The sequence below is a fragment of the Liolophura sinensis genome, chromosome 4, assembly GCF_032854445.1.
Source record: "Liolophura sinensis isolate JHLJ2023 chromosome 4, CUHK_Ljap_v2, whole genome shotgun sequence".
Classification (NCBI taxonomy): Eukaryota; Metazoa; Mollusca; class Polyplacophora; order Chitonida; family Chitonidae; genus Liolophura; species Liolophura sinensis.
The window spans coordinates 4,754,584-4,778,660 of NC_088298.1; the positions used below are offsets into that span (position 1 = coordinate 4,754,584).

Below are 24,077 nucleotides of genomic sequence, written 5' to 3' on the forward strand. Positions count from 1 at the left end.
GAAGAATTCATCGAGGTAGGTACGACGGAGACGTAACAGGGACATGACGGGTTTTCTACTTCTGTTTTCGCGTGGTACAAGCAGTCAAATTATTGACTGGTTATTTCTGGGACCGACTTAGTTATCCGACTTAGTTATCCGAGATAATCATCCATTGACAGTGTCACATACATGTGTTTCCACAAAAGCGCTGAGCAAAATGTAGTCCGATTGGCTGATTATTTCGGGGCCAAAGATCTTTTTCTCGGTATTTTCCTTTATTTTTTTTTTGTCTCCTTGAAAAAAAAACAACAAACAACTCCAATCTCAACTCTATTTCTGTGAGTTTTCCTTTTTTTCGGGGGGGGGGGGGGCTTAAAAAAGGAGAAAAACTCCGACTGCAAAAGTGAAAAAGATAAAAAACGAGCAGTTAAAAAAAAGAAAGAAAACCAAAATGTCCCTTTTACGGGTCCATATTGTCGTCTTGTGTTCAAAAGTATTTTTTGGCAAAACATCGGTCTTGCAGTGCAAATCTATAATTGAATGTTTGCTTTTATTTTAGAATTAGAGCCCAAATAATTATACTTTTCACAAAATATCAGCATCCACTGTGCAAGTATTACCGTTCAAAATCGGTAAGTTCATAAAATTTATAAAGCAGGTCGTATTGTGACTGTTCAGACTTTATAACCATTTCTACACTGTAAATAGGACAGTCTGATATTTACCGAAAGGCAATAATCGGAGCTAGTCTTGGTAAATGCAGGAACTTTGATTTGATTAGTGAATATGGACGGACTTTTGCCCAAAATCTCATTGGGACTGCAGAATCAATCCGTATTTGCACAGTGTATAACTGGATTGGACTAAAACACTTGTCTCACCTCATTTGCATGGTGTCGTGGTTTCGAATCCAGCTCTCGATGGTGCGGCTGTTTTATTAAAATCAGGAGTTTTGTCAGGTATCTGGCAAATGCCGGTATTTTTCTTCGGATTTTTGGGTTATTCGATCCAAAAATCTGATCGCCGTCTTATATACTAAGTAAAATAGCCTGGGAGTAGCTTACCAATCTAATAAATAAAGAAAGAAATATATAAATAAATGAATAAATAAAATGAGAGATACCCAATAGGACTCATGTTGGTTTCTACTGCTAATATTGCTCACCAGGTTAGGAGAACTTCTTGGTTGTCAACTGATGATATTTTATTTATTTATTTATTTATTTGTTTGTTTATTTTTCCTCCGTGGCTCAGTTGGTCAGCGCGCTAGCGCAGCGTAATGACCCAGGAGTCTCTCACCAATGCGGTCGCTGTGAGTTCAAGTCCAGACCATGCTGTATTCCTCTCCGGCCGTACGTGGGAAGGTCTGACAGCAACCTGCGGATGGTCGTGGATATCCCGCCCGGGCTGTGCCCGGTTTCCACCCACCATAATGCTTGCCACCGTCGTATAAGTGAAATATTCTTGAATTCGGCGTAAAACACCAATCAAATAAATAAATAAATAAATAAATAAATATTTATTTTTCTTTCATGTAAGAAATTTCTATATGCCGCAATTTCGAGGCGAATGAGAATGGTAGTTACCTCGGTATTTACACCTGTCCGTTGCCCTTTGAACCTAAAGAGTATGCCTACTGCTGCGGAGATTCAAATGCAGAATATTGTTGCCGATTTCAAGACAGGTAAGTTCTGATCATAATTAAATCGATCGATTGATTGAATATCAATCGTTATATGGTTGATATGTCACGTCATACACTCAAGTTTGGTTTCGGTGCACTAAAAAATATTAAGCTGTTAATTTCAACAGAAAGCCTGTTCTCTGAGGGATGCTAGAATGTATTCTGCTATCTCAGGAGATTGTTCAGTCTGTTAAATATAACACAAATATTCTATTAATTCAACATGAAGACTCCATTACAATAACAGGATATTTTGTTATAATAACAGAATATATTCTAGCATCACTCAGACAACAGACTTTCAGTGAAAATGAACTAAATGTTTTATAAGTGTGAATGGGTTTATGGGTATAGAGGAAACTGTATGAAGCTTTAAGAGAAAAAAAAAACGTTGCCTGCCTGTCGCCTACAGGTATTGGCTCGAACTGTGGGCGTCATGCATTTGCCATCAGTATAAGTGAACTGAAACAAACTTTCTTTGGCTATTCTATCGATCGTGTAGGGATGCATCGTCCGGATGAAGTTATCAGTTTATATACAGTAATATGTGCATAATCGTAGAAACTTTCCAATATGTAACTCCAATATTTATTCAGTATTTGACTGCATTGCGGAATCCGGAGTACCCGGAGAAGCTCACCCGGCTTCGCATGATACCTGACAAACTTTCTGACTTAAAACCACGACCAAACAAACGAGAGTTGGATTTGAACTTGCGACCATGCGAGTAGGGGCTGCGGGCAAGAGCAACCCATGCAGCAAAGTGACCCAACTTGTAACAATGTAGAAAGTTGCCGAAATAGTATAGCATGTTTTGTATATAGTATAATATGGTATGGTTTTTTTTTCTTCCTTAGACAGACAAATGTGATTGGTGCAGCCTTTCTGAGCATCTTCCTCGTTTGTCCAATCGGATTCCTTGTCTTCGCTCTACAGCGATGGTGTCAAAAGGAGGCGCGTTTCCAGCGTTCTATAAGGAAGCGATGGAGAGGTGTGTAGACCGCACTGTTTGCTGGTAAAAATGTAACGTAGCTTTGCATTGGTCTAATTTTAAATAACCATTTCACAGATCTTCAGTTATATGACCAGTCGTTTTTATAACGTTCTCGTGCAAGCAAAACGTGAGAAAACGCGAGATTTTGCGTTTATACAGAGAACATTTAACTCAAATTATAATGATAAAAACTTAAATTATAATGCTAAAAACGTATAATCTCAAAGAAACAGACAGGGAAATAGCACATATTTTAAACAAAATCATTAACTTAACCTTATCTATGTCGAGGACAATAACTGAATCAGACATGTCGAATGACGAAACGTTCACTTTTCTTCATTCTTGTAACTTCTTGGTAGAGAGAGATTATAGTTTCGACTGGATGTTTATGTTGTATGTCTTACTTTGAAAGTCACCAGAACATGCAAAGAACAATGTGATCTCTGAATTTTGTTCCTGTGTTGCTTCAGTATCAGGTACTAAAACAATAATGAGGTTCAATCTGTAATATCTATACTCGAATAATGCCATGTTTAAAGATAGGCAACGAGCCCTAAAATGCCATAAAACGTCACTGGAACGTCACATTGTTGTTACACTTAAGTAACGTACCGGTACAACGAGCCCTACCATGCTATAAACCGTCACTGGAACGTCACGTTGTTGTACTTAGGTAACGCACAACTAGCCCTACCATGCTATAAAACGTCACTGGAATGTCACATTGTTGTTATACTTAGGTAACGTACAACGAGCCCTACCATGCTATAAAACGTCACTGGAATGTCACATTGTTGTCGTACTTACGTAACTTGGGAACAGCTGAATAATTCTGTTCGGTGAAAGGAAAGCTGGCTAGTTTTGAACACTTCTCCAGACAAATTTAGATGCCATGTTTTCAACTTGTTCTGTATATACGCTTGACCTTCAGATGCCATCGAGAAGGTCATTGACAGCGAGCGTAAGGAACAAGAAAAGGCTGTGGTGAGGAATTCCGTATGTAAGTATATTAATATATTGATGGCATAATGATTTTTCTTATATTTTCTGTTTTTATTTTATACCATATAATCGGAAACTTTTTTTTATACACGATCAGCAATATACAGTTTTCGTTGTCAGGCAGAGAACTAGCATACCTTTAAGCCAAGTTTAAAGGATCAGCTTTCGAATATGCGATACTTCTTTGGCCTGTACGGCCACGGTGGCTTTAAGTGACGCACTCTGTTGCCTAGTGAACATTCACTATCATTCTCTGTTCGCGCAACTGTTTTCTCTTCGTAAATTTTGCGTTTCAGATACTTGCACCGGTGTTGGTGACCTATGCTAGGTATTTTGTTTATTATTTATGTACTTTGGGTTTATGTGTGTAATTAAAAATAAGCCAGGTGTAAGAGACAAACACTCTGTCGAGATCTAGGTTCGAACTTGCCATCTTATTGATCAGGGGCTGCGAAGAAGCCAACGTTTTAGCGAATCAGCCAGTGTAGGCAACGTGCAATATTTTAATAAATATATATCGGCTTGATATAAAAAGTAAATATAAATAGAGTTGAGCGCTGAACACGAACTTAGTGTAAGAAGAGAAGATATTAGACAGTTGAGGTTCTTGCTGACTCAGACCTGTAATGAAAATGTTGCATGACTTCCACGTAACACTCTATCTATGAGACTGCCATCTACAGAGAGGGGAACTGTTTTAACACACGTTCTCCTGTCCGAAGATGACGTATTCAGGAGTCAAGGATCGAACCCATATCAAGCAATCAGTTGGAAATGGTACTAGTTTTGTACCGTGGAAATCTCACAACGTTTACGTGCCACAATGCTCAAGACTTGATATCAGAGGGACAATGTACAAAGACGGTGCTCAAAATATTTAATAATAATAACAAATTTTTTTTAAAAAATGAACATTCCCGTGGTCTGTTTTACGAAGCTGCAGCGACATGTACCCTATACCCTATTCAACGTCACTAATATCTGTCCAAATTTTATAAGAATTAGGGTAACATATCGTGCGACAATTATATAACGGGCGTCTTGCCTATAGTCGACAGCACGATCAACTGCTTGTCAAAACGAGATTTACCGCATACGTCTTCGATAGTACCATAAATTTAAGCGCATTAAAAGTTGGGCGTAGTATCACTTGTAAGAGGTGATACCGGTTTAGTGTTATCTTAAAATCTGTGTATACTAAACTAAATAAATAAATCAATTAATCTTGCACGCTTTAATTATAACTCGCCACATGTAACATGGTGATGTTTTAAAGTTCACCTGTCTCGAATGCGTTTTGATGATGCCAAATAATTGAAAATATTGCTTTTATGTACCCTAAACAGTTGATGCAGACGCCATGTCCATATTCACCGGAAGTGTACCGTCACTTCCGTCCATCTGTTCCTCTACCGTCTCCCTTCGCCAATGGGACATACTGACAGAAGATCAGACTGACCAGTCGGAGGTGTCCACAACGGCTGGACAAACTGAGGCGGACCAATTAAAAATCCTCAATACACTGAAACCAGAAATAGCCACCCAATCAGAAGTATCGAAGACTTCCTTCAAGTACACTGTTGACCAATCAGATGTCTCCATGGTTCCATCAGTGAAAGAGATTAACAATCCTTTAGCAGTGACGCAATCAAGAACATGTAAGTATATACTAGTTACATTTTCAGTCAAGACGGTTTCCTCCCGCCATAATGCTGACCACCGTCGTATAAGTGAAATATTCTTGAGTAGGGCGTAAAACACCAATCAGATAAATACATATGTAGTCAAAAAGAACGCCTGCATGGTGTAAAGTGTTCATATGGCCTTAACTATATAGGGGAATATTTTCTTTGATTTCGTTTTTACTACATGAACATTATAATGATAGACGTACAGCATAGAGCGTAAGACCAGAGCAGCGACGACGGTGCGATAGACGTACAGCCTAGAGCAGAAGACCAGAGCAGCGAAGACAGTGTAACAGAAGTACAGCATAGAGAGTAATACCAGAGCAGCGACGACAGTGTGATAGGCATGCAGCATAGAGAGTAAGACCAGAACAGCGACGACGGTGCGATAGACGTACAGCCTAGAGCAGAAGACCAGAGCAGCGAAGGCAGTGTAACAGAAGTACAGCATAGAGAGTAATACCAGAGCAGCGACGACAGTGTGATAGGCATGCAGCATAGAGAGTAAGACCAGAACAGCGACGACGGTGCGATAGACGTACAGCCTAGAGCGGAAGACCAGAGCAGCGAAGACAGTGTAACAGAAGTACAGCATAGAGAGTAATACCAGAGCAGCGACGACAGTGTGATAGACGTAGAGCATAGAGCGTAAGACCAGAATATCGACGACGGTGCGATAGACGTACAGCATAGAGCGTAAGACCAGAGCAGCGACGACGGTGCGATAGACGTACAGCCTAGAGCAGAAGACCAGAGCAGCGAAGACAGTGTAACAGAAGTACAGCATAGAGCGTAATACCAGAGCAGCGACGATAGTGTGATAGGCATGCAGCATAGAGCGTAAGACCAGAGCAGCGATGACAGTGTGATAGACGTAGAGCATAGAGAGTAAGACCAGAGCAGCGACGACACTGTGATAGACGTAGAGCATAGAGAGTAAGACCAGAGCAGCGACGACGGCGCGATAGACGTACAGCATAGAGCGTAAGACCAGAGCAGCGATGACAGTGTGATAGACGTAGAGCATAGAGAGTAAGACCAGAATATCGACGACGGTGCGATAGACGTACAGCATAGAGCGTAAGACCAGAGCATCGACGACGGTGCGATAGACGTACAGCCTAGAGCGTAAGACCAGAGCAGCGACGATAGTGTGATAGACGTACAGCCTAGAGCGGAAGACCAGAGCAGCGACGACGGCGCGATAGACGTACAGCCTAGAGCGGAAGACCAGAGCAGCGAAGACAGTGTAACAGAAGTACAGCATAGAGCGGAAGACCAGAGCAGCGACGACGGTGCGATAGACGTACAGCCTAGAGCGGAAGACCAGAGCAGCGACGACGGTGCGATAGACGTACAGCCTAGAGCAGAAGACCAGAGCAGCGAAGACAGTGTAACAGAAGTACAGCATAGAGAGTAATACCAGAGCAGCGACGATAGTGTGATAGGCATGCAGCATAGAGCGTAAGACCAGAGCAGCGATGACAGTGTGATAGACGTAGAGCATAGAGAGTAAGACCAGGGCAGCGACGACAGTATAATAGACTTACAGCATAGAGCGGAAGACCAGAGCAGCGACGACAGTATGATAGACATACAGCATAGAGATTAAAACCAGAGCAGGGACGACGGTTATGAATGATGGCAAATGGTCACACGTAACCGGTGAAATACGGCCTTTTGTCAATTTACCTCAGTCAGAGTTTTATTCTAACTGTTCTTGTAAATGCATAAATAGTAGAAATTTACACGCCCCCAGCACAATGTGCAGAATAATTAAGCAGAATAAGGTAAAAAAGGTGTGCAGTGATGTTAATTGCCACTTATTAGACGTCACTTGTCTAGAATTACTAAAAATGCGGTGTTGTCATTACATTTAACATGCAATCACATTAAAACAATGCAAAGGGACATGTGCTCGGGGATGCTTAGTCCACCAGCAGGGTCAAGGCCTCGGGGATGCTTAGTCCACCAGCAGGGACAAGGCCTCGGGGATGCTTAGTCCACCAGCAGGGACAAGGCCTCGGGGATGCTTAGTCCACCAGCAGGGACAAGGCCTCGGGGATGCTTAGTCCACCGCCAGGAACAAGGCCTCGGAGATACTTAGTCCACCAGCAGGGATAAGGCCTCGGGGATGCTTAGTCCACCAGCAGGGATAAGGCCTCGGGGATGCTTAGTCCACCAGCAGGAACAAGGCCTCGGGGATGCTTAGTCCACCAGCAGAATTCTGGTGTTATGAACTGTCGCATTCAAAGCGTGACTGAGATGCCTATGTTTGCATTTGACGTGGAAACCGAGATTGAAATTTTAATTGGACGTCATGCGTAGAATAAACACTGTCTTTCCTGCATCAATGGACACCAATGACCGTTTCTCTCTTTAATACATATTACCAGCTTTATTTAATACGTATATACATTATTGTTTTACATATTCCTTTGGGAACTATGCTAAGAGTTTTAAGGTTGTTGCTTTTTTGGTAAATGGGTCTTGCGATTATCAACTTGGAACTTTCCTTTTATGTTTACGAGTTGTATACAAAAATCGAACTTGACTCTTAGATTACTTCAAACTTGTTCTCGCGTCCAGCCGGAACGGCTTTTGTGAAGACTAGGGTGCTGTTGACGTGTAAACGATGTCACTACTCACGTCGATTCATTCATGCTTCCCTGAATGAGGCTGATCAGATATGGAGGAGATCCTTTTCAGATGTAGTCCACGTTAAAAAATCATGTGACACAAGCACATGCGCATTCAACCCTTACGATGTTCATCTGTCTTAAACGCGTCCGAAAAAGAAAAAAAAAACTCTCTGTCATCAGAACCCGAGTGGTCTAGTGTTTTAATCATCCGCATACGGAACCGTCATGTTGTTTGATGGAAGTGTAAGTAGAGAGCTTTTCAAAATAAACAAATAAATCACTTTATGAAATGTATACATCGCGAACAGTTGAGCGCAGAAAACCCATGGACGACAGTGTCACTTGACAGAGACTAGAATGAAGAACGTCTTACTTACACTGCTTTTCTTTGTATGTAAATTGAACATCTCTCAATTCATTTTAATCAATGAAAAACCAGTCAAAGCACGTGACCGGGGGAAACATGACCTCAAAAGGTGCGTGGAGATCAACATGTAAATAGCACCCTAGTCTTCACAAATCCCTTCCCGAAAACTGGTTCTCTCTGCTGCGTCAAGTTATCAACTTTCCCACCCACAGCTCAGGCCCGAATTTCTTTTTTGTTGACTAACATGTCAAATATTTAAAGTCGCGCCGTGTATTAAACTAGGCCTCACCAATGTTTTGTTGGATTCAGCTGAAACTTGTTGAACACACGAATCAATATAATAAAATATATGTCCTTCCCAACATGAATTTTTATATTTTTTCAGTTTCGCCAATTTCTCAAGACTCTGCATCTCTAGGAAGCAATCATTTTCGGCCATGTTCGTCTTCAGTGCAGCCATTGGAAATCTTGAATTTGATTGGTCAGGAAGGTGCTGTTGAATGCCGGGGATTGTCAAGGGTGACGATTCACCTTCCGGAGGCGTGGCCTGACCATGGTGAAGGTCAACAGGAGGGATCACGTTTGGCTCAGGCTTCCAACTGGACAGAGGGCTGGTTTTAGGCGAAAGCATGGAGCTGTGACACCCGGTATTAGCAATATTATGACCATTTGTCTTCCACTACCTTTGGACTGGCAAAAATGCATGTAAACCGCTGTATGCCATGTGTTTACTGCCTTAGAGGAGAAAAAACTTCAAACCATGACACTATAGGCTGAAAAGAGCACATGTTTTTTTTCCTATCTGGTGGTGCCTGCTGCATAATGTTGCGATTTTTCCTCGCCATACACGTAAAGCCTGAAAACAGCAAAGCCGGCACAAATCGCTGAGTCCGTGGCGTCCTCCATCTTAAAACACCCTGTAATTTATGCTGGATGTGTGTTGCCTCTCAGCCAATAAGAGTCGTTAAAACTGCCGGCTTGTTCGTGTAAACTCGGAACCTACGCCAACATTCGCCCACAGCGGATTTTGGCACGGACTGTATTTATAATTTATCAACTTGAGGTACATATTAGAATTTTTTATGGCATGCACCTGCAAGGAAAAGCATACTCCTTTGAATGGTATTTGATTGATATTTAAATTTTCTTCGCCTTTAAATATCGCGAATATAACTTATTCGAAATACATGTATTATATATATGTACCTTACATATCAGACTGACACGAAGTGTAATTGTTTTGACACGCTCACGTATAATTTTCTCTCCGAACGATTTTATATCTATATGAACATAAATACTCACGGTCATAGAACTTCTATCTGTATTTTATAACAAAATGGCCATAAACTGGTTTGATTTACTCGGTCTTGTTTGTGTTGTATAATAAGACAGAGTTCAAAATGAACTTACGCTATCTCCAGGAGTTTTTGCTCTTGTGTTGTTTTTTCAATTACTTTGCATTAATTCACAACACATACAACTGCTCGGTATGAGCATAATCTGTCAGTGTAATGACCATAAAGATATGATGATTATTCCTTGAATATTTTGATTTATCGCATCGGCTAGTTCATTAGAATAGGACAAGTCTATATCACGATTGCCGATTTTTCGAATACCGTAAATAATATTTATTTATTTAGTTAATTAGTTGATTGGTGTTTTACGCCGTACTCAAGCATACTTATTCGATGGTGGTCAGCTTGATGGTGGGAGGAAACCGTCGCAGAGCCGAGCGGAGGGGGGGGGGGGGAATCCACGACCATCCGCAGGTTGCCGGTAGACCTTCCTTCGTACGACCGGGGAGGGAACCAGAGAAGCTGGACTTGACATCACAACGACCTCACAATGAGGCCAGTGTTAAGAGGCCTCTGGGTTATTGTGCTGCGGTATCAAGCTAACCACTAGGCCAAATATAGGCCCCAGTTGAATTCCACAAATCGATGCAAATCGCACCACGTGTACGCCACTTATATGTTCGGCAACACGTGCCATAACATAGTCAGCTATATATATCTGGCAATCTACAGTGGTTTCCTTTCCGGTTTCCTCCGATATCACTCTTTCTCAATGAAACCAGCCACTCTTTATATATATTCGGACTTGTCGACCACTAAACCTGATTTTAACATTTATATAGTGTTCTGTAAAGAAAAGGCGAGGTGACGTTTCTTCAATGATGTAAGGCCTAGACGGGAAGTCGACAGGATGTATAAAGGGTTTGGTGTTGCAAAATCAGCATTGTTGTGTTACTGTGTGTTATTGGACATTGAGGATAATTGAGAACTAAGCTAACAGACTATGTTGATGGGTGATGGTTGAGTGAGTGAGTGAGCGAGTGCTTGGGGTTTAACGTCGTACGTAACAATTATTCAGTCATATGACGACGAGGACCATGGGCGTGAGGCCACGTAACAAATACAATATTTTATGTTGAATTAACAGAATATCTGTGCAATATTTAAGAGAATAATCTGTAGCATAACAAGACTACATTGTATAGCATAACTCAGGCGACAGAATTTGTGTTAAATTTGCCAGATTATATTTTGGAGAGATAGACCGGAAGTACTTAGAGGCTCGCGCACTGAAGCACAATCAGTATTCCTACTTTATTGCGCAGAATTGGACACCCTTTACACGGCCACACTAATCACAACTAAGTATCCATTTACTGACATGTTAACGTTTGGCCTCACAGCTCTGCTCCTAAATCTGCGAGCCCCGAAAGCTCCGGTCGTAATCATCCTAGTGCCCTGTGACAACTGCATATTCCTGATAGGGGTTGACCGTGAAAATTTTTCACAAAAGTAACCAACGGCTGATAGAGGTCAAAACCACTCAGTGAGACGCCAGCGAAACTTGACTTGTCACTACTTTTTCCCTGTGTGCATCCGCCTACGTTTCTTGAAAATACTTCAATTTATACTTGGAATGATACTCCGAAGCCTCTGCTTCAAAATGATAAATACGACAAGGATATCCTATATCCTTACATATACTAGTTTCTGTTATTAGGTGCTAGCATTCTTGCAAACAGACAGACATTAGCTATGGCACACCCCATTATACTGGCATCCATTATTAGTGTACTACCATTCTTGCACACAGACAGGCACGCGCACATTAGCTATAGCACACCCCATATATACTAGCATCCATTATTAGTGTACTACAATTCTTGTACACAGATAGACATTAGCTATAGCACACCCCGTGTATATACTGGCACCCATTATTAGTGTACTATCATTCTTGCACACAGACACGCACGCGCACATTAGCTATAGCACACCCCATATTTACTAGCATCCATTATTAGTGTACTAGCATTTTTGCACACAGACGGGCACGCACACATTAGCTATAGCACACCCCATATATACTAGCATCCATTATTAGTGCACTAGCATTAGTGCACACAGACAGGCACGGGCACATTAGCTATAGCACACCACTTATATACTAGCATCCATTATTAGTGTACTAGCATTTTTGCACACAGACGAGCACGCGCACATTAGCTATAGCACGCCCCATATATACTGGCATCCATTATTAGTGTACCACCATTCTTGCACACAGACAGGCACGCGCACATTAGCTATAGCACACCCCGTATATACTAGCACCCATTATTAGTGTACTAGCATTCTTGCACACAGACAGGCACGCACACATAAGCTATAGCACACCCCATATATACTAGCATCCGTTATTAGTGTACTACAATTCTTGTACACAGATAGACATTAGCTATAGCACACCCCGTGTATATACTGGCACCCATTATTAGTGTACTAGCATTCTTGCACACAGACAGGCACGCGCACATTAGCTATAGCACACCCCATATATACTAGCATCCATTATTAGTGTACTAGCATTTTTGCACACAGACGAGCACGCGCACATTAGCTATAGCACACCCCATATATACTAGCATCCATTATTAGTGCACTAGCATTAGTGCACACAGACAGGCACGCGCACATTAGCTATAGCACACCCCGTGTATATACTGGCACCCATTATTAGTGTACTATCATTCTTGCACACAGACACGCACGCGCACATTAGCTATAGCACACCCCATATATACTAGCATCCATTATTAGTGCACTAGCATTAGTGCACACAGACAGGCACGGGCACATTAGCTATAGCACGCCCCATATATACTGGCATCCATTATTAGTGTACCACCATTCTTGCACACAGACAGGCACGGGCACATTAGCTATAGCACACCCCATATATACTAGCATCCATTATTAGAGTACTAGCATTTTTGCACACAGACGAGCACGCGCACATTAGCTATAGCACGCCCCATATATACTGGCATCCATTATTAGTGTACCACCATTCTTGCACACAGACAGGCACGCGCACATTAGCTATAGCACACCCCGTATATACTAGCATCCATTATTAGTATACTAGCATTTTTGCACACAGACGAGCACGCGCACATTAGCTATAGCACGCCCCGTATATACTAGCATCCATTATGATGTACTAGCATTTTTGCACACAGACAGGCACGCGTACATTAGCTATAGCACACCCCGTATATACTAGCACCCATTATTAGTGTACTAGCATTCTTGCACACAGACAGGCACGCGCACATAAGCTATAGCACACCCCATATATACTAGCATCCGTTATTAGTGTACTACAATTCTTGTACACAGATAGACATTAGCTATAGCACACCCCGTGTATATACTGGCACCCATTATTAGTGTACTAGCATTCTTGCACACAGACAGGCACGCGCACATTAGCTATAGCACACCCCATATATACTAGCATCCATTATTAGTGTACTAGCATTTTTGCACACAGACGAGCACGCGCACATTAGCTATAGCACACCCCGTATATACTAGCATCCATTATTAGTGTACTAGCATTAGTGCACACAGACGGGCACGCGCACATTAGCTATAGCACACCCCATATATACTAGCATCCATTATTAGTGCACTAGCATTAGTGCACACAGACAGGCACGCGCACATTAGCTATAGCACACCCCATATATACTAGCATCCATTATTAGAGTACTAGCATTTTTGCACACAGACGAGCACGCGCACATTAGCTATAGCACGCCCCATATATACTGGCATCCATTATTAGTGTACCACCATTCTTGCACACAGACAGGCACGCGCACATTAGCTATAGCACACCCCGTATATACTAGCATCCATTATTAGTATACTAGCATTTTTGCACACAGACAGGCACGCGTACATTAGCTTTAGCACATCCCGTATATACTAGCATCCATTATTATGTACTAGCATTCTTGCACACAGGCAGGCACGCGTACATAGGCTACAGCACACCCCATATATACTAGCATCCATTATTAGTGTACTAGCATTTTTGCACACAGACAGGCACGCGCACATCCAGATATAGCACACTTCGTACACAAGCTTTGTGGTACATCTATATCCCCTTTGCACATCCAGATATAGCACACTCCGTACAGTACATCAGCCCTAATGCGCACACCTTACACTATAAACTTTATTACTCACAGTCACAAATCACCGTGGTGGTTGATAGAGTGTTTATGGATAAACGGTTAAGATAGAGGTGAATAAACGGATATAGATAGATATACATGCGAGCCTTAAATTCAAGTGAGACCAAGCGTAGGATTTGCTGTATCCGGGTTTATGTCACTATATATAGACACAGAGGGGCAATCACAACTGAACGTTCAAACATGTACGGATGTAAACCACATTGTGTCATATGCTTTGTCACGTGTATAGACAAGAGTGCCGAAGAAATCTATATACCTCCAGGATATGAGATTCTGCGGCAGTATAGCGCCGAAGTTTACAACGTCACTGTTTTTACCCTGGCCGGAGGTTGGTGTACTTCGTCTCTTGTTAAGCTGTCGTCGTACTTTGTGGTGTGGATGCTTTGACATAGCACAGATCTACGACATCAGTAGCAATGTCGGTCGAGTGAGACGCAGGATCGTACAGGTAAAAAATTCTAGAACAGGTAGGCCTACACGTACTTAGAGTTACATATAACTGTGAAACAGAGCACGCGTTCACTCGTTGGCCTCAGTTTTCGTTCGGTAAACCCTTATAGTTTAGTGGGATCTTATTTCGCCTTAAAGGGGGCCTCCGTCGCTCAGTTGGTTAGCGCGCTAGCGCAGCGTAATGATCCAGGAGCCTCTCACCAATGCGATCGCTGTGAGTTCAATTCCAGCTCATGCTGGCTTCGTATCCGGCCGTACGTGGGAAGGTCTGCCAGCAGCCCCCGCCTCTGCCCGGTTTCCTCCCACCATAATGCTGGCCGCCGTCGTATAAGTAAAATATTGCTGAGTACCGCGTAAAACATCATTCAGATAAATAAATAAATATTTCGCCTTAAACCCTCTTGTATTTCGTCGATTTCGGCTGGCTGGTTTGGTTGCGACTTTAAGTCAGGCGATTTGCCAGTTTCACCAAATCCGTCGTGAAGATCTATCAGACTTCAGACTACAACAGTAGGGCCTACTATATCTTTGTTAAATAAAGTTTTACTGTTACTACAGTATGCAGCAGCGACTCTTTCTGACATATATAGGCTATGTAGCCCACTTTCCATCCCCTATATCTCCAGGTATAAGTGACACGTGTTATCCGGTTATTTATTTAACTGTTATTGCTTCATTTTCATTCTCATTTCACAGACAGTGTATCAATTTATTTATTTATTTATTCATTTTGGAAATTGATTTCATGAATGTATATGTCACTGATATAATATAACGTTCAGGTTTGTTTATTTATTTATTTGATTGGTGTTTTACGCCGTACTCAAGAATATTTCACTTATACGATGGCGGCAAGCATTATGGCAGGAAGAAACCCGGAAGAATCCAGGGTAAACCCACGACTATCCGGAGCTTGTTGGAAGACCCTCCCTGTTCAGCCGTAGAGTAAGCCAGCATGAGCTGGACATGGACTCGCAGCGACCGTTTGGTGAGAGGCTCCTGGGTCACTGCACTGCGGTGGCGTGCTAACTACCTCGGCACCGCATGACCTGCAGGGTTGCTCTTTAGTAGAACGTTTAGCCTCACACAGTGAGCCAGTATATCACATAGGTTACAAGCTATATGAATCTGGTTACATATATAGAGAAGAAATACATATAATTTATCTCCCCACAGATAACAGGGTATCCGTAGCTGAATGTGTGGCACACACTGATCAATACTGCTGAAAAGAGCAGTGCATTGTCTAATATACCTCATTGCATGGTGCCCTATAAAGCTGCGTACCGTAGGCGGTAAGAATGTCAATGATTAAGATATTATTGCTGTTTGTTTGTTGATGTTGAGTTGATATAACAGTGAGCTAGGATTGATTAATAAGTGATTAATAATTCATACTGACGATATATTGTCAAAAGTAATGGCGATGACTGATGATGAGTATTATTTAGTATATAACGTTCTAAGATCTTGATTGCAATGATCAAGAGAATAATTAAGGATGATAACAGTCCAAGTGATAATGAGGTCAATGACAATATTTGTGATGATGATGATGATGTTGACGACGACGACGACGGCGACGATGACCATGACGAGGACGACGACGATGATAATGGTGGTGGGGGTTTTGATGATGATGATGAACACGATGATAATGATGCTGACGATGAAGGTGAAGCGTTCGATGACGACGACAATGGTGATGGTGATGGTGGTGGTGGAGATGTTTATAATAATTCTGATGATAATCATCAGAGACGAGGTCCTGGGATCACAAAATGAACTTAGACGTAAGTCAAAATTATGGGTAAGTTGTTGTACAACAAATTCCAGCTGAAATAATGGAAATGAACATGTCAAATTTGATGATAGAAATTTTGACTTAAAGTGAAAGAAAGCTAAACTATGAAGTCAAGTTCATTATAGAGACAACCGAAAACTATGTTTAAAACTACTTTCATTTGTTTTGTAAGATTTTTTTGAGAGTGTTGAAAGGCATTCAAATATCTGGAAACTATGGTAGGCTTTATAAGCCATACTGACGGTATCTAGGAGCTCTGACGTCACATGACCTTTTTTCCAGGAAGAAATTTTTGGGAGCATTATTTCAGTAATCATTTACTCATAGGTGAAAAGAGTTATTCCAACATTCAGTGTCGTGATTAGAGGTGAATAAACTTCCAAACCTCTGATATTATGATCCATAAAACCTACCTTAGAAGTCAAATGTTTGAGCGCCTTTAACTCTTTTCAAAAAATGGAATAAAGAAACATATGAAAGTATACTCATGCTCAGTTTTATGTGGTCTACTCAGTGATGCTTACTTCGATTTTTAGACGTCTTTTCCAGTCTAAGATCGCTTCGTGATCACGGGGAGTTGTTCAAAAGTGTGCTAACGTTAAGCCAGGCTTAACACTCAGTACCAGTCTCTAATACAATTAGTCTGGTCTAACACCCGTCTTATGTTATTTACTTTGGAACAATCAGGCCCAATCGGTCGTGTTGATATTGAAGGAAATCGAGATATATAATGTGCAGACTAATTTTACTCAGCATGTATTGTCATTATTTTCAGGATTGGACGATTTGACTTAAATAGAGGTATATTGAAGATCTCGTGATGTCAAAGGTCTGGGGATTCCAGCTGAAATGGCGTTAGTATGACCGGCCTCATATCTGTACCACATCGTTCAGAAAAAAAATCGCAAAAAAGAGAAAAAAATGTTCTTAAAAAGAATTGCTAACTAAATCACCGAAATAAAATGGGGGCTCAACGTTTAGCTGTTTACTTTATGATCAGTTTCAAGATTACGTCATTTTATGATGTTATGTAGGTGGCACTGCATAAAACGGTGAATCTGTCTTTTCACATACACTTAATACACTACGACACGTACTGCCAGACAGGCCAGAAAAGTCTAGTTCGAGGTCGCCAGTAACAAGTCCCGGGTTCAAGCCCGAGTCGAGTAGTATGAAGCATGAAAGAGGCGGCTCATTTCAGGACTATTGTAAAATAAGCTAGGTTCCTTACTGTGTATATAGTATAAGATGCTGGAGCCTTACCATCCATATATAGTCCGGGACGGTTGGAGCTTTGCTATCGACATGTAGTGCGTGACAGTGGAGCCTTAATATTGATATATAGTGCGTGACGGTGGAGCCTTACCATTGGTATATAGTGCTGGGCGATGGAGCCTTACTATTGATATATAGTGCGTGACGGTGGAGCCTTACCATTGGTATATAGTGCTGGGCGGTGGAGCCTTACTATTGATATATAGTGTGTGACGGTGGAGCCTTACTATTGATATATAGTGTGTGACGGTGGAGCCTCACTATTGAAATATAGTGCTTGACGGTGGAGCCTTACAATCGGTATATAGTACGGGACGGTGGAGCCTTGATATTAATATATAGAGAGTGACTGTGGCGTCTTACTATTGATATATAGTGCGGGACAGTGGAGCCTTACTAGAGATATATAGTGCAGGATGATGGAGCCTTACTATTGACATAGTGCGGGACAGTGGAGCCTTACTATTGACTTACAGTGCTGGGCGGTGGAGCTTTACTATTGATATAGTGCGGGACGGTGGTGCCTTACTAATGTTATATGGTGCGGGACGGTGGCGCCTTGAATTGGTATATAGTGCGGGATGATGGCGTCTTACCATTGATATATAGTGCAGGACGATGGCGCCATACTATTTGTACATATTGCGGGGCGGTGGAGCCTTACTGTTGATATATACGAATAGCGCAGGACGGTGACACCTTACTATTAATATACCGCGGGACGGGTGGAGCCTTACTATTGATATATAGTGCCTGACGGTGGCATCTTACTGTTGATATATAGTGCGGGACGGTCGCATCTTACTGTTGATATATAGTGCGGGACGGGTGGAGCCTTACTATTGATACATAGTGCGGGACGGTCGCGCCTTACTATTGATATATTGTGTTCGACGGTCACGGGTGGCGTCTTACTATTGATATATAGTTCGGGACGGTGAAGCCTTATTATTGATGTAGCACCGGACGGTAGATCCTTACTGTTTATAGATAGTGCGGGACGGTGGAGCCTTACCATTGGTGTAGGGCAAGGTCAGAGCGACCTCAACGTTACACTTGCGCAATTCGGGCAGTTGTGTCGAAGATTTGCCCCCGAACTGAACAGTGAAGGAGCACTGGTTGGGATATACTGTCACACAGACAGTTCCGGTTGTTGATGCAATTTTAATTTCTGCACTTTTAGTTTGGATACACCTAGTTAAAATGTATCAGAACTTTGTATGTTTTGAGTAGAACTGAAATCTTCTTTGCCAGTGTTACTTCCCACCCCTTGGTGTTTACCAGGGTAACAAAATGCGATGACTTCACTTCTACTAACCACGGCTAAAAAAACGGCAGTCATGCTAGATTCATTTTTTGTCGTAGAGAAAAGTGCAAGCTGCCTGTGATGGTATGGCATTGTACCACGCGAAAGTTAGGGGATATATATTTTTGAGTTTGAATTTGACAAATTTATTATATAAATGGTAAGGAAAATCAGTGAGCTCGTGTAACATTAAACATAAGGCCCACAAGTAACATGATGTTCGCCATTCGTGCAGCCGCCACAGCATCTTTCTGGGAGTCCTGTTGCAGCCGGCCAGCAGTATGTTGTAACCGACGAGCGGTATGTTGTAGCCGGCGAGCGGTATGTTGTAGCAGACGAGCGGTATGTTGTAGCCGGTGAGCGGTATGTTGTAGCCGGCTAGCGGAATGTTGCAGCCGCTAGCGGTTTGCTGCAGCCGGCGTTACACCACTGCGTAACATGACCCACTAACTACAACCAGTACGCCTGCAAACAGACCCCAAAATAACACCATCGGCGGCAACATGACGCACCTCGGAGGGGGTTTTATTTGCGACCTTTGGAACCGGTCCTTACTATTGATGTAATGCAGTGACAAACGCATATGGTAAAGGCCCATCATCCAGCTCTGTACAGAACAAAGGAAAAGCAATATACCACGTTAGATCGCGATAGCAAAATATCAGTTGTCGCAAGACTTCAACCACGTACAACCACATCCACGTTGCACCAGTGGTTAGATTATATAGATTTCTATCTAATTTTTTTCTTTTTCTTTTTAAGTATATCTTAACCATTTACTTCAATCTCCTTTGAAATGCAAACGAAGTGTTTCGGTTTTATTTTACTTTGGCTTTTTTTTGTACAGGTGGACAAATATGGTGGTGCACACTACTCTGCGCATGCATGGTGACCATACTCATCTCCATCTGCTGGTTGTTCGATCGCTCAAAAACGTTGTTACCGCCGAGTGGTCAAATCTGTGTTAGATTCATGGGCGGGCTGGGAAATCTGATGTTCCAATATGCGTCGTCTTATGGCATTGCTGAGGCCAAGCATATGGCGTTTGGTATGGCAAAAAGTGACAAATTGTGGAGCGTTTTTCCAGGTTTAAAGGCTGTGCGTACTGAGCATGTTTGCTCCGGATATAGAATCCACACCGAAAAGCGCGCATGCGCATTCGATCAAGAGACAATGGACTTTCTGGCTAGTGACCGAGTCCAGCTGTATGGGTATCTTCAGTCGTGGAAGTATTTCTCGCACGTGGAGAACGACATTAGACTTCAGTTCACGTTCAATCACCAGACCCTTGAAAAGGCAAGGAAGTTGCTAACCCAAAGCAAACGTCTTGTGCGCAAAAACGACGACGCGCACGATGAAGTCATCGCGATTGGCGTACACGTCAGAAGAACTGACAAACTCTCGGCTGAGTCTATCAGTGTAGGTTACGTAGTTCCCGGGAAGGCATACTTGGACAAAGCCATGAACTACTTCCGTAGGAAGTTTCGTAGACCTCTGATTTTCATCGTCTGCTCAGACGACGAAGAATGGACCAAAGATAACATCAAGGACAGAGACACGGTGATAGTGTCTCGGAATTCTGCCGAGGTGGACATGGCCTTACTCAGCCTTTGTGATCACAACATCATAACGATTGGCACGTTCGGATGGTGGTCTGCTTTCCTTAGCAACGGTACCACTGTGTACTATGGTAACAGTTTCCGGTCGGGGTCATGGCTTGAGAAAAACGCCGCCAGTGATCCTCGACAAACACACTTCTTCCCTCCGCATTGGATTTCTATGACGTAAATCAGTTGTTATCCATTAAGAGGAAAAACTTTCTTCAGCATTTGTTTAATGACCTGTGAAGAATCTCATTGTGCACGTGCAAAGAAACACTTCAGCTTTTCGAAAGCTAGCAGCCATGTATGCCTATGTGGGCATATTGAGGGGCTCATGCAGTGGCTCAGAAGGTTAAACTGCTGGCTGACTGGACTGTCAAACCCTTGGGCAATGAGGTCGAGAGTTCGAATCTAGCTCTTAATCGCTTTTTTTCGGTCGGGCCTTAACTTAAGTGGTTTCTCAGGTACCTGGCGCAGATTTATGGTTTACTCCAGGCTCTGCTGTTTCATCCGCCCGCAAAACTGACTGCTGTCATACTAATGAAAATTCTCGAGGACAGCGTTGAGCTCCAGCAATTAAAATAAATAAATAAATACTATTTTTTAACATACTCTTCCAGAAAGATTTTCCACACGAGTTATGTTGTTAATTACTTGTTTACGTGGAACAGCGGCTGAATTTAGCACAACGAAAGTCTATCCATATATGACGTGATAGCTGTACAGATTAATAATGTAATCTCTTGGTGTTATAATTTAGCAGGGGCCTCCGTGGCCGAGAGGCCGAGAGCACGCCCGCTCGGCGCAATGATCCAAAAGCTTCTCACCAATGCGGCCACTATGAGTTCAAGTCCAGTTTATGCTGGCTTTTTCTTCGGTGGCACGTGGGAAGGACTGTCAGCAACATGTGGATGGTCGTGAGTTTCCCCCGGGCTCTGCCTGGTTTCCTCCCACCATAATGCTGACCGCCGTCGTATAAGTGAAATATTCTTACATAAACGCCATTCAAATAAATGAATATAAGTAAGCTAGCTGGAGTTTCAATCATAATTCTCACCTTCCCTCAGGGTACTAGTTTTAGAACATCAACCGCTTTATAAACACGTGTGTTTATATCAAACACGTTTATATACAACACTTGAGTTTATATCAAACACGTTTATATCAAACACGTGTAAGGGAGGCAACACAGGAAATGACACAAACCCATCAATAACATACAACGGGCCTATATTTAAACATTACAAAACGTGCAGAAACAGTGATAAGTGGAAAACATATCGTGACACGAGAACTTTAAGTACACACAAATATGAATAACAATCAACTTTTTTACATTTATCTGGTCACATCAACCCCTACTTTTGTTTGCATCGTCCTCGAGCAAACTAATGACAAACCGCTGACTCCGGGAGTTGGTTAGAATTGGAGTGTTGTCCAGCGGTAGCTCTTCTGGAGCGTCGTAATGGATCACCTGGTACCTGTGAGCCACTGACCACGAGTTGAGGTTTCCTGAGATACTTGTTGAGGGTACGGTTGGAACATTTTGTAGACTGTCTCTTCCTTGTCCGAAGATTCATGACACGGATGCTGGAGATCCGGGTTAATTGTGGGTGAACGAATTCCAACACGATTCACTGTCTTTGTCTCCCCCAATGCATCCGCTGGTTCTAACAAGTACACATCAATGGTTCCCTGTCTGTCTGTGATTTTAAAAACTCTCTCGCCCCACGAGTCCTGTATCTTATTCCGCCCGAGAACCTCATGGTTTCTCAGGTACACCCGAGTACCCAGAGCTAAGGGTAAGTCTCTCGCTTTCTTGTCGTAGGACCTTTTACGGCTATCTGCGGCAGCGGTAGATCTTCTATTGCCAACTTGTAAGCCTCTCTGAGTCGACTTTGATGCACGGCCACCCAGTCGTCAGGTCCACCGTCATCCTCGGAAAAGTTGTTCCTACACAGGATATCCACTGGTAGCTTCGGATCCTTAACTTCCACTTGATGATGGGGAGATTGGAGGTCTATCGTTGAGAACCATTGAGACCCAACGAGTGCATCCATCGATTCTTCAATACGAGGTAGGGGGTGAGAGTCCTTCCTGGTCTTCGCGTCCAGAAGCCTGTAGTCTACACAGATACGAAGCTACCCAGATTTCTTCCTGACGAGAACGATGGGACTAGAGTACTCGCTGGCACTCGTTCGAATGATTCCTTTCCTCAGCATGTCCTTCAGATGAGCTTTCACTTCGTCCAATGGAGTAGACGGTATTTTTCTGTACGGTAGTCTCACTGGAGTGTCATCTGTCGTGTGTGTGCGGAATGCTTTATAGCATCTGTTCTGCCCAAATCATCTGGTCCGGACGCAAATACAGAGCTGTATTGCCTAAAGAGGTCTTCAGCGCGAGACCTCTCTGCCGGTGTTGCAGGGAAGTCGTCCAAATTCAACCCTGGCAGGAGTTGATCAGGTTGTAGCATAGTACTGCTCCACAGAAATGTGATCTACAGTTACGTCCATCTGAATGTCACCAGTCTCTGTCTGTGCTGTTGAAATCACACCAACCCGTGTCTTAGGTGCCAACCAGACTTCCGCTTCCCCAGGGTTTACAACTCGAACAAAAAAGTTCCCACTGATAGCATTAACCAGTGTTCTCATAAGCAGGATATTTCCTGGAAGTCTTGAAGACAATGTCTCCACTAGCGCGCACGGGCCTTATGCCTTGGCAACGACTCGTACATCACATTGGGACTAAGCAGGAACACGAACGTTTTCTTTATCAGCAGTTCGGACAAAACCAGCCCTCTCCTCAGTTTCTGGAAAAAGCTTGGAGTACCCAGGTAAGTGTCGAAGAATATTAGTTCCAATAATAGTAGGCGCAAGAATTCAACGATCTGTTTTGTCATCTTTGGCTATCAGTATCCCTCTGTTTTCTATCCGAATACCGTCCACTTCTACATCTACTTTTATATAGCCTGTGTTGAGGATGTAGGTTCCATTGGCTTCCTTGAGCCGAAGAGAGGTTTTACCTTCCTGTAGCTTCACCCTGTCCTCTAGTGCGGTAAAATCTTTCAGTGACGATAGACTCCATGGATCCAGAGTCCAACAAGGAGCTAACTGGAACACCGGTAATATTGACTGTCTTTGTAGGGCTCTCCCCTACAATGTTTTCCAACCAGTCTGAGGGACTTTCGGCATGCGCCCTGTCGTCGCACTCTCAACCACGGGGCATTCTAATTTAAAGGACTCTGTTCAACAGTATTTGGATGATCCTTTTTATAGGACCTACACTCAGCTTGGTAGTGTCCATATTTCCCGCAGTAATTGCATCTGCCCTTACCACTTGTTTTCTTTGCTCTAACCTGTTCCTCAAACCAAGTTTTCTGATCCTGAAGATGTTTTGTAAGAGCTTCCTGCTGTTTCACTAAGGTCTTCAATAGTTCGTTTTGTTGCTTGACTACTTCTGTCAAACAGCTGACTTCAGTTTGAGCTTCAGTACAATCCACAGTAGCTCCCATGTCCGCAGCTTTTTTGGCTTTGGTTTCTCAGTTCCCTCAAAATCAGACATGAACCTCATTGCCAGCTCCCGAGCGTCCGGTTCGCTTCAGCTTTCTTCAGCTCCCATCACAGACTTGACGAATACACCCTCTCTATGAACTGGTCACGAAGCATGTTGTCCATATCCATCACAGGTTCCGGTGCAACACGATA

The 24,077-nt window shown here is 42.7% G+C and overlaps 2 protein-coding genes across 3 annotated transcripts; both read left to right on the top strand.

Moving 5' to 3' along the window:
• The first annotated feature begins 15,111 nt into the window (after positions 1 to 15,111).
• Positions 15,112 to 20,925, top strand: LOC135464859 (galactoside 2-alpha-L-fucosyltransferase SEC1-like). Of its 2 annotated transcripts, XM_064742428.1 has the most exons (3): positions 15,112 to 15,682; positions 16,967 to 17,045; positions 19,620 to 20,925. In XM_064742428.1, exons 2-3 carry the CDS (start codon positions 17,012 to 17,014, stop codon positions 20,558 to 20,560), a joined length of 975 nt encoding a protein of 324 aa, XP_064598498.1. In that variant the 5' UTR covers positions 15,112 to 15,682; positions 16,967 to 17,011; the 3' UTR covers positions 20,561 to 20,925. The 2 variants fall into 2 exon arrangements, with proteins under 2 accessions (XP_064598498.1, XP_064598497.1); XM_064742427.1 differs by lacking the exon at positions 15,112 to 15,682 and having other exon boundaries at positions 16,408 to 17,045.
• Positions 15,867 to 16,172, top strand: LOC135464888 (prostatic spermine-binding protein-like). Its single transcript, XM_064742457.1, has one exon. It carries the CDS (start codon positions 15,867 to 15,869, stop codon positions 16,170 to 16,172), a length of 306 nt encoding a protein of 101 aa, XP_064598527.1.
• Positions 20,926 to 24,077: the final 3,152 nt, after the last annotated feature.

Coding starts and splice junctions, on each gene's coding strand:
- LOC135464888 (XM_064742457.1), top strand. CDS start 15,867: ATGATCAAGAGAATAATTAAGGATGATAACAGTCCAAGTGATAATGAG.
- LOC135464859 (XM_064742428.1), top strand. CDS start 17,012: ATGTCAAAGGTCTGGGGATTCCAGCTGAAATGGC. Junction 17,046..19,619: donor GGGATTCCAGCTGAAATGGC/GTTAGTATGACC, acceptor TTTTTTGTACAG/GTGGACAAATATGGTGGTGC.